General features: G+C 39.8%; 1 protein-coding gene across 1 annotated transcript in view; it reads right to left on the minus strand.

Annotated features, from left to right (window-relative positions):
- LOC140557534 (rasGAP-activating-like protein 1) overlaps nt 1-12501 on the minus strand; it is a 37593-nt gene that overhangs the window by 11213 nt on the left and 13879 nt on the right. The window contains exons 8-14 of the mRNA XM_072682027.1: nt 8579-8670; nt 8162-8279; nt 5406-5559; nt 3306-3370; nt 3072-3184; nt 1282-1474; nt 30-167 (exon numbers count right to left, since the gene is read on the minus strand). Of these exons, the coding sequence (XP_072538128.1) occupies nt 30-167; nt 1282-1474; nt 3072-3184; nt 3306-3370; nt 5406-5559; nt 8162-8279; nt 8579-8670 (873 nt within the window). The remainder of the gene's footprint in view (nt 1-29; nt 168-1281; nt 1475-3071; nt 3185-3305; nt 3371-5405; nt 5560-8161; nt 8280-8578; nt 8671-12501) is intronic.

Raw genomic sequence — 12501 nt, forward strand, 5'->3', positions numbered from 1 at the left:
GAAAAGAGTGTACATACGAGAAGGTATACCTTGGCGAGCAACAACAGTGTTCGGCTAGTACGTGTGTCTGCATGGTGGTCCCTCAGGTGGAAGAGTTTGGGTGTCAGGATGGCAGGTGCAAAGAAACGGAGGAAAAAAAAGCCGCTGATGGCCAAATATTTCACGTCCTGCAGAAAAAAAAGAGAGAAAGTCAGGGGAGACATCGTCTGTTTGCTTACATAACAGAATCGACAGTGTTCCAAGTGTAATTAAATGTACAATAGCACTGAATTAGAGAAGACGCAGTGGTACCTCTCATGTTTTAGAATAGGCACATTACAGGCCTGGCTCGGTAGCACTGTGCGATGGGGAGAGCTAGCTATGAGGTGAGAACTGAATAATGAACTGAACCAGTATTGCCAACTGAACTCAACTTCCATTGGGTGCCCTTTCTGAAGCATTTCTGATGATTCATTTACATTTACATTTACATTTATCATTACTGATTCACAGAGAAGGATTTTATGTATTTATTTATTTTAATTAATTTTCCCCATTTTTCCCCAAATTAGATTGCCAATTACCCAACCTGCACATATTCTCTACCTTCCCCCCCATCACATGCAATGCTCCCGACACTACTGAGGGCGAGACCAGCCAGCCACACCTCTTTTTCTAACTGACGATAACGATGCAACATCACCAGGCAACCAACGTGCCTGGCTCTGACGCACCGGCGCTAACAGACGCCAGTGATGGCCAGCGCCGCACTAGTGTGATGTGGGGGGAGAGCGCCATCTACCCACCCTAGAGAGAGCAAAGCCAATTGTGCTTTCTCAGGGGCCCCGGCTGCCGATGACTAGCAGCGTGAACGGGATTCGAACCAGTGATCCTCTGGTCACAGTGACAGCGCCTTTTAAAGGTAGACATTTTGCATTATCATACCCTTTCCCTGTTTTCACAGATGATTTCTCCCTTTCCCCTTTCTTTACTGTAATATTTACAAAAAAGAGTGTCGAGAAGTGTGTGTGAACAGGAGGCCCTGGCAGCTCTGGAACCAAAAAACAATTTTGTTGGTGACAGTCTGAGACAGGATGTAGCTTATGAATGAGGCGCAGCTGTTTTTCTCCTCCATCTGTTCAATAAAGCTCACATATAGGACAATGTCGGAGGGTTGCAATGACAAATGCAGAGCAGCTTTTTTGCATATTTTACCTCCTCAGTTAGTCAGACAGGTAGTCCAATTTAGCAGACTGTCAAATAGACTTGCTGTAGAAAATCAGACTACGTGTGATTGTCTACCTCGTTTTCTGGCTCAGGGAACTGCTCCTCCACCCGTTTATGGAGCTGCTTGAAGACGACTCTCATGGCAGGAGGGCACTGGGAAACCGAGTTGATGATGGCCTCCATGATGCTGTTTAGATACATCTGTAACAAGCCCAGACTGCTCTCTCTCACCTCTGCCTCAGACACTGACCCCTTAAACGAGATACGCCTGGAGAGACAGAAACAGAGAGAGTGTCAGAAGTAGCTGGACAGGTGAAATTTTTGGCAAAATTCAGATTCACAAAAGCTTTTCTAAAAACGGAGGAAAAATAGAATCAAACTATGTGTTTAAACGTGGTTGGTGTGACGCAACAGATAACACCACTACCTACCACTACCTGCCAGTGAGCTACTACACCCTGTGGGAGACCAGGGTTCGTTCCCGGTTTGGGTGACTGTGCTGTGAAACACCAATAAGAGTCATTGGGCAAGACTCCTAACACAGCATTGGCCCTCTGTAACCTCCGTAATACGAGAGACCTTGTAAGTTGCTCTGGATAGGAGCGTCAGCTAAAACGCTACACCAATAAGAGTCATTGGGCAAGACTCCTAACACTGCATTGGCCCACTTCTGTAATATGAGCACCTTTCTAAGTTGCTCTGGATAGGAGCGTCAGCTAAATGCTTAAATGTAAACAAGACCTAGAAGTGAATTTTCAGACACTGACAGTACTTTAAGAACAAACTCCACTTTTAATCCAGTTAAATTAGACATTAATTCTAGTAATTCAACTCTTTATACTGTTTATACTGATCATTTATGATAAATTACCTTCTGACAACTGTAAGGCTAAGAATCAAAGGATAACACCACTACCTGTCAGTGAACTACCGCACCATGTGGGAGACTGGGGTTCTGGGTGACTGTATGCTGTGCTACACCAATAAGAGTCCTTGGGCAAGACTCCTATTTCTTATTGAAGAATATGAACATTAATATGTTCTTAAGCATAAAAGAAAAAAAAAAACATCTAACAAGAATTTCTATCTTAAGACACTTTTGTGAATCTGGCCCCAGGCCAGTATGTATTGAGTGTTCTAAATATCTGATTGGCTTAGCCACGCTCAAAGCTACTGTAATGTACTGGATATACACACACATATATGTCTGCGCACGTCAGCTGAGTTCTGTATTAATACTGATCTTTTTTAAAACCTTCTGCTATTTATGGAAGAATCTTTGACCATTATGTTGCTTGGCAACCACAGGCTACTTCTGGTACTTGAAACGTGGAAGAGTTACATTCATTGTGATTATCATCAATAATAAGTAAAAAGAAAATAAATAATAAAAAATAGATCATCAATGTAATATATGGAACATTTGCACTGTGTATTTTGTAAAAGCAACAAAACACACCAACTAAACTTGAAGCAACATTTTAAGACTAATATTCTGGTGAGGAACTTTTTACCACAGTACTTTTTGTTCTTACTGATACGACTGGATCGGTCTGCAGCTAAAGCTTTATGCTTTGTGTGGTGCTCAATATCATCCCTTAACTGGGGCTTATTCCTTGAATCTGCACCATTGCCTGTACCACAGTGTAAGGGGACTCCAGAGGTTTGCACATGCCAAAGTACTTTTGTTGCTAGGCAACAGCTCCTCCCTACATATTTTTCTTTTTTGTATTTTTCTTTTATATTTGTATGCAGAATCTATTCTATACCGATGCCTGCACACTAGCCACAAGCTAGACCGTAATGCAGCTAATGTGTGAGTTAGTATGTGTGTGTGTGTTTATGATTGTGTATGAATTGTTTACCTGCAGCGATTGAGGTCTATCTTGCAGGGGTCGAGCTCAATGTATTTCTTCTCCTCAAAGATGCGGTTAATTATGGGCTTCAAGACCTCATGCAGATATATCATTCCAACAGCCTAGCAACAAAATGAAAAATCACCCACCCACACACACACAAAACAATAATGCAATTTCATTGCAGAGTTTACCAGATTTTGCGATGCCAATTTGCATATAGTACAAAAAGTGAATACACACCTTCATAAACTGCTCCATGGCTTTGGAGGCCAGGGAATTGGAGCGAAATAGTGTATTAGGATCCGCTATCAGGGAGAAAACACAGAGAAAAGGGAAAATATTGAAAAAATGAAATTATTTCTGGAATTTGCCACCAGGATTTTTTTTTTTTTAAATATTTAACATCTGAAATATTAGGCTCTGGTTTGAATTTTTAGATAATAATAAAAAAAGCTAATGCAGCAAACTGAAGTAATCTGAAGTCAAAGGTTTACTGCACTGTTTCATATTTAGTTAAATGAATGTCAATTTCAAACTACATCCAGGCACTTAGGAAAAGCACATACGCTCAATTTTACAATGTCACATTGTAAAGGTCTTCAATATATTCATTTACATAGCTAACATTTCCCTGAACAGCTTAGACCAATACTAGTTCATTGTCCTGGTTAGTATTAGCACTAAAGCGCTGCTCTTTATATCAAACAGAACAGAAGCAAAACTTTACTTTTGATTAATGTACAAATCATTACTAAAAGAAAATTATTCATTATAATTATAAATTATTCATATACATTAATGTATCAATTACAAGCAGTTACATGCTTCGAGTATCCTTGTCACAAGCTTCATATGTCAGTCTACAGCTGCTACAGCACCACTGTTAGCATGACACCAGCCAAAAACTGTGAATCCCTTAACCCCTAACTCCCCAAGGCTGATTACACACTAAGGTGTATTATTCAGTAACTACAGGGACTTCTGTACAAATTGGTGGGGCTATTCTATTTGTAAATTTTATTCTATTCTATTCTATTCTATTCTATTAAATTTGTAATAACACACAGGCCATAGTAATGAGGCCTTTTTTTTAAGGGTTTTTGGTGCCTTTCGGAAATCAGGAGCCAATTAATGCTTTTCATATTTGCATAGTAACGCATTCCGGCAAATCTGAGCAGCTATCAAACATTGGAATGATTTAAACAGCTCCCAATGAGAGCTGATCAAGTTAAAATACAGCCTCCAGATGCCGGGGCAGGTTTAACACACTGTTACTGTTTGCACTTCCACTGCTTTTGGCTGTATTGTTCACTAACAGTTCAAAATAACAGTTCAATAAGCTGAAATACTAAACAGCATTGTAATATTGTATGTATGTGGAAATTATGTGGAAATTATAAAATTATGTGCAATCATGCAAAGTTTACATTTTCATTTGTGCCCCCTTCACGCCTTTCCCTCTCACTTTTAACATTTTTTACTTCATCAGAACAGTACAGCTGATTCTCAAGTTTTAATTGACCTCATCATTTCATAATTAACCTAATAATGAACTTATTTATCATGCCTTATTTATTGTCTTGACTGTTTGTGCACCCCCCTCCCCTTTATCTTTCTCTCTCTCTCTCTCTTTCTCTCTCTCTCTTCCTTTCTCTCTCTCGCCCCTTGCTCCCTAGCGGTTACTCTGATCTTATGATCAACCCGCTCCCTTTTAGTCGCTTCCTGTGGAGTTGCTATGGAAACTTCGGCACTTTGTTTGTCAGCAGCTTGATGCTAACCCAACATAAGAGTTTTGCGCACTTGCTCACACACACACACACACATGCACTTAGACGCACACATACACACACACACACACACACACACTCAGAGTTGAGAGTAGCGAAAATGCAAGAAAGTTAATTAATGAGCAGGAGTTGTGAGATGACTGTATGAGAGGAGGGTAATTGGGCGGCCGGCGGAGGATAAATATAGCAGGGCTGGGGTGATATGTCGCCTACACTCAGAACAGCTTCTGCTGAAGGCAGCTAGTAATCAAATAAGTACCGCAGACAGACACACACACACATTGAAAGCTGGAGAAAATGTTTTGATGGCGATCATTTACATACACTCGAAAATGGGAGACATTAAAAGCACTTGTTTCAAATGTGCACATAATTTATTACATATGATCAAAGTAAATTACATCAAGATGATTACTGGCAATAAGCTGAAATGAACTAAATTGCATTGTAATATTGTAATGATATGGAATTATGTGGAAATTATGTGCAATCATGCAAATTTAAATTTAACACACACACACACACACACACACACACACACACAGACACATACTTGTGTGATGAACTTCTCTGGTGTTGAGGTAGTCCAGGAATGGCACAACTAGGCCCTGGCCAAGATAGATCTTCACAAGCATCATGGCAATGTCCTGCCGGCTGTCTACTGTGGTCACCTCCTCCAGGAGGGTCAGAGGAGTTGGGTCCTCTACCTGAAAGCAAGAGACAGGGACAGTGACATAAGCAATCACCCAAAAGAAAGCACTGGCACCCAAAGGTTTATAATCATGTACTTCAACCATTACATTAGATTAGAGCAAATTCTTTAGCTTTAGCTTTAGGAATAGCAAGGTAACACTAATCCATAATGGCCTGTCCAAAACACTATTTTATTCTAACACGCAAGACAATCAAACTAGTACACCACCATTACAAGTGCACTCATTAGTGTAGTAGGTATAGTATGGTATTATGCATAGCATAGTATACATGTAATATTAGCAAAATGTGTTTGTTTTTGTTTTTGGAAAATTCTCAAATTCGCAGCTGTGGATTATTAAGGTTAACAGGGTTTCCTGTTGTGAATTTTCCTGTTGCGAAACAAAAGTTTCATTCTATGTGCTGTTAGTGAGTCGATAATACATATGAAATGTATGTATATTTACTTATTCACTTATGATATATTTAAACAATGATTCATTTAATATTTTATAACTTGAAATATGAATGTATATGGTAGAAATAGAGAATCCTAAACCACAGAGAAGCATTAACTACAAATTCATGATGTGTTATGTATTCTATGCTTCAATACACCTGATCATGCTCAGAAAGAGTTGAATCGCTGCTGGGATGTAGTTATAGGAATGCATAGTCAGAGCTAGGCATAAAGAGAGTATTTTACATATTTCAACATATTTCACAAAATTGCAAAAACGTTTATACAGTCACGTAAAAAAGTTAGGACACCCCATAAAAAACCTTGGTTTTTAGCATATTTAAGCATATGGACATTTGATCTTCATTTGAATATTAATATTAATAGATGGAGTTAATACATATACAATAACACATAAAACAGATTAAAAATATATTACAAATGTTTATGTAATTAATAGAAATGTAATTATCTTGTGAAGAAAAAGTTAGGACACCCAATAGTGATAGCTGGTATTTCCCCCTTTGGCTGAAATAACCTCAATTAGACATTTCATATAACCGTCTACCAGTCAGAAAAAGGTTTTTCCCACTCCTCCATGCAGAACTCTTTCAGCTGTGTGTATGTTTCAGCGTCAGTGTTTTCCTTAAATCACATCACATTTCCTTTGAATCAAATAATCTAATCAAATGTATTTGTATAGCGCTTTTTACAACTGACATGGTCACAAAGCAGCTTTACAGGAATCAGTAATGTGAGCAGTCAAAGGCGATAGTGGCAAGGAAAATCTCCCTCAGAGCTGGAAGAAGGAACCGAGACCATAATACCATAAGGCTGTTCTTCTGCTCAGGTGTGCTGATATAACCATATAATGATGTGACTAATATAACATCTCTATAGTGGAGATGGTAAAAATAATGAAAGTTATTAGAGTTAATGGTGGTAATAATAATAATAGCAAATAGACCATGTAAACTGTAACATAGTTGGTAGGCTAAAGCACCCTCTGATATAATAAAGAATTCATAGAGGTATGACAGAGAGCTTGCCAAGCTCTTTTGCAGCAAAGCGGCCCTAAGCCATGACATTTCCGCCTCCATGCTTCACAGTTGGAATGGGTTCTTGTGCTCAAATGGTGTCCTCTGTGCCCAAATAATTCAACTTCGGATTCATCTGTCCAAATCACACTGTTCCAGAAGTCCTAGTCTTTCTCTAGATGGTCTTTGGCACACTCAAGTCTTGCTGTGAGGTTTCTTTCGACAGCAAGGATTTCCTCCTTGCTCCCATGGCCTTGCTCACGGCCTGGTGCTGAACCAACAACCTATCTGGTCTGTAGTGGAAATTGTCAGCAACCCCAAATTCCTCTGTGTTCACATCGCAAAGAAGAGCCCAGCGACGCCTCTACTTCCCAAGGAGACTTAGGAAAGCTCACCTTCCCCCTTCTATCCTCATCATGTTCTATAGAGGGACTGTGGAGAGCTGTCCTGAGCAGTTGCATCACTGTCTGGTTCACTGGACCCCAAGACCCAATAGCAAATAGTGAGGACATCTGTTCCATGTTGCACCTTCGTCCTGGAATGACTAATAAAGGCCTCTTGACTCCTAACTTGACTTAAACTAGGACTTGCCAGGATGGTGTGACCTGGCCATACTGGCAGTTGTTTTGTATGTCCTTCACGTGTAAATTCTTTTGTGGACAGTGGAACGGCTGATTTAAATTTTTTTTAATACATCCCCAACCTTCTTTCTGAGGGCATCAGAGAAATATTTGGATCTGGTCATGGCGATCCCACTCACTTCAACAATCAAGAGCAAACCAGACTAAATAAGACAGACTCCTCCAGAATCCTCCAGTTTTGCTAATTTTAGACATTTTCAGTAGTAATAAACGAATACTACATTTTTATAAATTACATTTTAATAAATTACACTCGCAAATGAGGATCAAACATCCATATGTTTAAATATGCTACAAAAAGGGAAAAGTTTCCAATGGGTGTGAGAAAATGAGCTCATTTTTTCCTATGACAGTATGTTAAAAGGTCCAATTGTAACTATAGAATGTAGCAATACTAAAGCAATAAGCCATGAGAAGCTAAGCTAACGAAGTTTTACCTTGGTTAAGAGGTGATACATTAGAGTGTACAGTTTTTTACCTCTGCAGGTGAAATGACAGATTCCACCAGCATGTCTATGAGAGGCTGATAGTACAGAGAGGGAAGAATTCTCTCCTCAGCCAAACGCACCTTCAGTCGCAATGCCCCCAGCTTACCACTGGACGCAAGAGAGAGAGAGAGAGAGAGAGAAAACAATAGAAAGAGAGTAAGAAAGGAAGAAGAAACAAGAGTAAGTAATGAGTCTTAAAAACTGTGCTGAAATAGCGGCATGCTGAAGAAACTAATGAGAGATTCCCAGAGGCATTATCGCCATCACTCACGCATCCGCACACACTCACACAGTGACTCATCTGCTAATAAATCTCTGATGTCACATCCTCACATACACATACACACACACACACACACACAGAGAACACAGGAACACACACTACACAGCCCCTGCTTTTCTCTAACCCGGCATCGTCCTCTGTGTTTCCCAGCGGAAGCAGGCGAAACCAACCCTGGAGCAGAGGAGTTCTGCGCAGACAAGACATAGGGATCTCCACCTAAGCAGAGACACGAAGGAAACATGTTGAAACACCTACAAGAGTCAACTGTCCATAAGGAGGAATAGAGATGCTCTGTGTTTAAAGGACAGTCATCAATCATAGGGACCATAGCATTTGGGCAGACAGGGGTTCAATGGAAACAACGGCAACGGAAAGCCGTTTCAAGTCATTTTATGCAGAGAGAGAGTCTGATCATGCGTCACAGGACAGCAAATGTATTATTACATAGTTTCAAACATTTACTCTTACAGGCAGCTTAAATTAAAGCAGTTATTTGCTGATATGAGAGTGCTCTTGATAGAGCAAGGCACTGAATGCAATCAAAATGGAATAAAACAGTTGCAGGTTGAGTGAAGGTTTACACGAGCAAGCGAGTTTTAAGGTTTCCTGTAAAGGCTTTCAGTTCAGTAAAACCTCTATGAACATGAAAGTAAACCAGTCGCCGGAACGAGTCTGATCTTTTTCTTTCTTTAGAATGAAAACAGATGTGATATGTAAGATGACATATGGCTGATGAGTGCCTTGTAAATAAACAGCAGCCTGTGAGCCTGTGAGTGCATCCTCACATCTAGCCAAAGATGGCCAAAATTCTTTTTCATAGAATCTGCGATGATGTGTGTTGTGGAGCCCAAAGCAAGACCAATTCATTAGGGCATTATCAATGTATACAGTAGCTATAAAAGTATTAACCCCTTGGATGTTTTCCCCTTTCTTTGCTTTTATAAATGCAATCATGGTCAATATATTTTTTACAAGAACCCCTCATTTGAAAGTGGAAACAGATTTCTACTAATGTCAATGAAAGAAAAACCCACAATGGTCACAGAAATATCTTGAATCTGACAAAATTAATAATAATAAATAAAAATTCTATGAAAATGAACAAATGAAAATTCGACATTGATTTTGAACCATGCTTCAACAGAATTATTTAAAAAAAAATAAACGCATGAAACAGGTTTGGACACAAAAGATGGTACCCCAGAAAATAATGTGACCAAAGGGACATGTTAAATCAAGCTGTGTCCACTAATTAGCATCACAGATGTCTACAATCTTGTAATCAGTCAGTGGGTCTATGTATAGGGCTACAGGTAGTCACTGTGCTGTTTGGTGACATGGTGTGTACCACACTCAACATGGACCAGAGGAAGCGAAGGGAAGAGGAAAGAGACTATTCTGAAGTGGCCTTCTATGAGCCCTGACCTAAATCCTATTGAGCATGAGGAGTGGGCCAAAATACCTGCTGAGAGGTGCAGAAGTCTCATTGACAGTTACAGGAATCATTTGATTGCAGTGATTGCCTCAAAAGGTTGTGCCTCAAAATATTAAGTTAAGGGTACCATCATTTTTGTCCAGGCCTGTTTCATGAGTTTTTAAAATAATTCTGTTGAATCATGGTTTAATGTCTGACTTTCATTGGTTAATTTTCATAGCATTTTTATTTATTATTACTTTTGTCAGATTCAAGTTATTTCTGTGACCATTGTGGGGTACCAATAATTTTGTCCACATGTGTAAATAAAACTATATAATGTAAAATAAGTGTTGAAAGTTACCTAATTCAGCAGAGGTCCAGGCAATTGGTGCTAATTGGTGCTCACAATTACTGAAATGGAGATGACCTAAGTGCAGTGAATGTTTTTCACATAACTGTTGTAAAAAGAGAACTTTCTGGAAGGTGCAGGCACTAGTTAATCAGTAATCCCTGGCTACAAATACACCATGAAGACAAAAGAATACTTCACACAAAGAAAAATGGAAGGAATATGGCACATGTGTGAATCTGCCTAGAACAGGCCGTCCTCACAGACTGAGTGACTGTGCAAGAAGGAGACTAATGAGGGAGGCCACCGAGACACCTGAGACACCTTCTTCCAGTTGACCTTAGAGTCTCCCACATGCTGTTGGATGAAATGTAGTCGAGATTTAATTCTCCCATAAAGCTTTGACTGGTGAAGGACAGGGCAACAGTCGTCGTATGCAGAGTCTCTTCCATCTCAGCTGCTGAAGCTTTTACTCCCTCAGGGTAAGCGTAGGTGTCATTCTGTCACAGTCATTCCGTTTGTGAGGACGGCCTGTTGTAGGCAGAATTACATCTGTGCCGTATTTCTTCCATTTCTTAATGATGGATTTCACTGAAGTCCAGGGGATGTATTGATTACCTGACTTCTACTCTTCAACATCCTTTTCTCTGAGCTGTGTGGAGTGTTCCTTTGTCTTCATGGTGTTTTTGTAGTCAGGAATACTGATTAACCAGTGGCTGGCCCTTCTAGACAGGTGTTTTTATACTACCATCACTTGACACCCATTCACTGCACTTAGGTGATCTCCATGTCATTAATCGTGAGACTACTAGCCTAATTGCCAGGACCTCAGTTGAATTAGATCAGTCACTTTAAAGAGGGTAAATATATTATTTTTACTTTATTTTACACTATATTTTTTATATTTGTATGTAATTGACATGGATGTAGAAAAATTTCTCTTTCACATTAAAGAGTTTTTTTTGGGGTAAATTCTTATAAAAAAGGGAAACCACAATTCCATTAAGCAATTAAATGGGAAAAAAACATCCAAGGGGGTGAATATTTTTTATAGGCACTGTAGCTACCATACGTTGCATATTAATCTGACTTTCAAGATTGCGAATTCCAGAAATATTGGAAGAATTGATGACCTGGGACAGTGTCACCCTGGACATAACCCACAGATTGAGGCACACAGGTCTGTGTAGCAGAGGAAAACACCAGGCCTCTCTGAGGAGTCAATGTCAATAACAGACACACATATTCGAGCATGCTGCCATGTACACCTACAGCAGGACACTAATAATTAAGCACCACTAACAAGAAGAAAGTAATGAGGTGTCTACACCACAGTGACAGAAATAGGATGCTGTTTTACTGCAGGCGAGCCCTTCATAGAGGATCCGAAAGCAGTAAGGTCAGACAAACCGGTCATCTATGACAAGAGGCACTGCACTAAAGAATGGCTCGGCTGTCACTGTGCCATTGAGTTGCCAAGTGTAATTTAGCACCTATTCACAACAGTCATGTCTAAAATCCCCAAAACAGTCTTCTACCTTATCACAAAACCCATAGCTTGGTAGCAGATACTGCAAAAATTGCACCCAGAGTTGCCTTTAGAATGGTCAATGCAATGGACATTTGGCAAAGCAAAAGTGGGCTTCACATTTTCAAGAAATACTTGCGAACAAGCCATTGCCTTGGTCCAGGAGAGAATGAATCCAATACAAATCTAATTATCCTAATAAGGCTGATCACAACAGTTTGTAAATAACAAGAAGCCAGTGCCAGTGGAACACAGCAGCTAAAACTCAAGGGTCTGAAGTAACCAATGCAGCACTGAGAAGCATCCATTTACTAGCCTTAACCTCACACTGGAGATAAATAAGATCAGCATCCCCATAAAACAAAGGGATGGACACTGATTTCTTCCTAATTGGGGTGGTCTGCATCAAGTGAAAAAAACAAACAAACACACAAACAAATCTAAACTGACCTATGACACTCAACACTAAGACAAAATAATGATATTTGAGATGTGGCTGATTTAAGCCCATACATGCAGTAGTAGTAGCGCTGACCCTGGGATACCTTCTGGGGATGCAGGGGGTTCCTAATGCAAAGGCTCTGATCATCTCACCATTAACATCATGGAAAAGGCCTTGAGCACCACTTCTTTAAGCAGCTCCTGCAGTTTCTGCTCGTAGCAAAGCACCTCTGATGTTTTTACCAGTTTGATACATTTGCACATTGTGTGATTTTGGAGGTATGAGATACAGTAGATAATTTGCCACTGTGG

Source organism: Salminus brasiliensis, chromosome 6, assembly GCF_030463535.1.
Source record: "Salminus brasiliensis chromosome 6, fSalBra1.hap2, whole genome shotgun sequence".
In the NCBI taxonomy this organism is placed as follows: domain Eukaryota; kingdom Metazoa; phylum Chordata; class Actinopteri; order Characiformes; family Bryconidae; genus Salminus; species Salminus brasiliensis.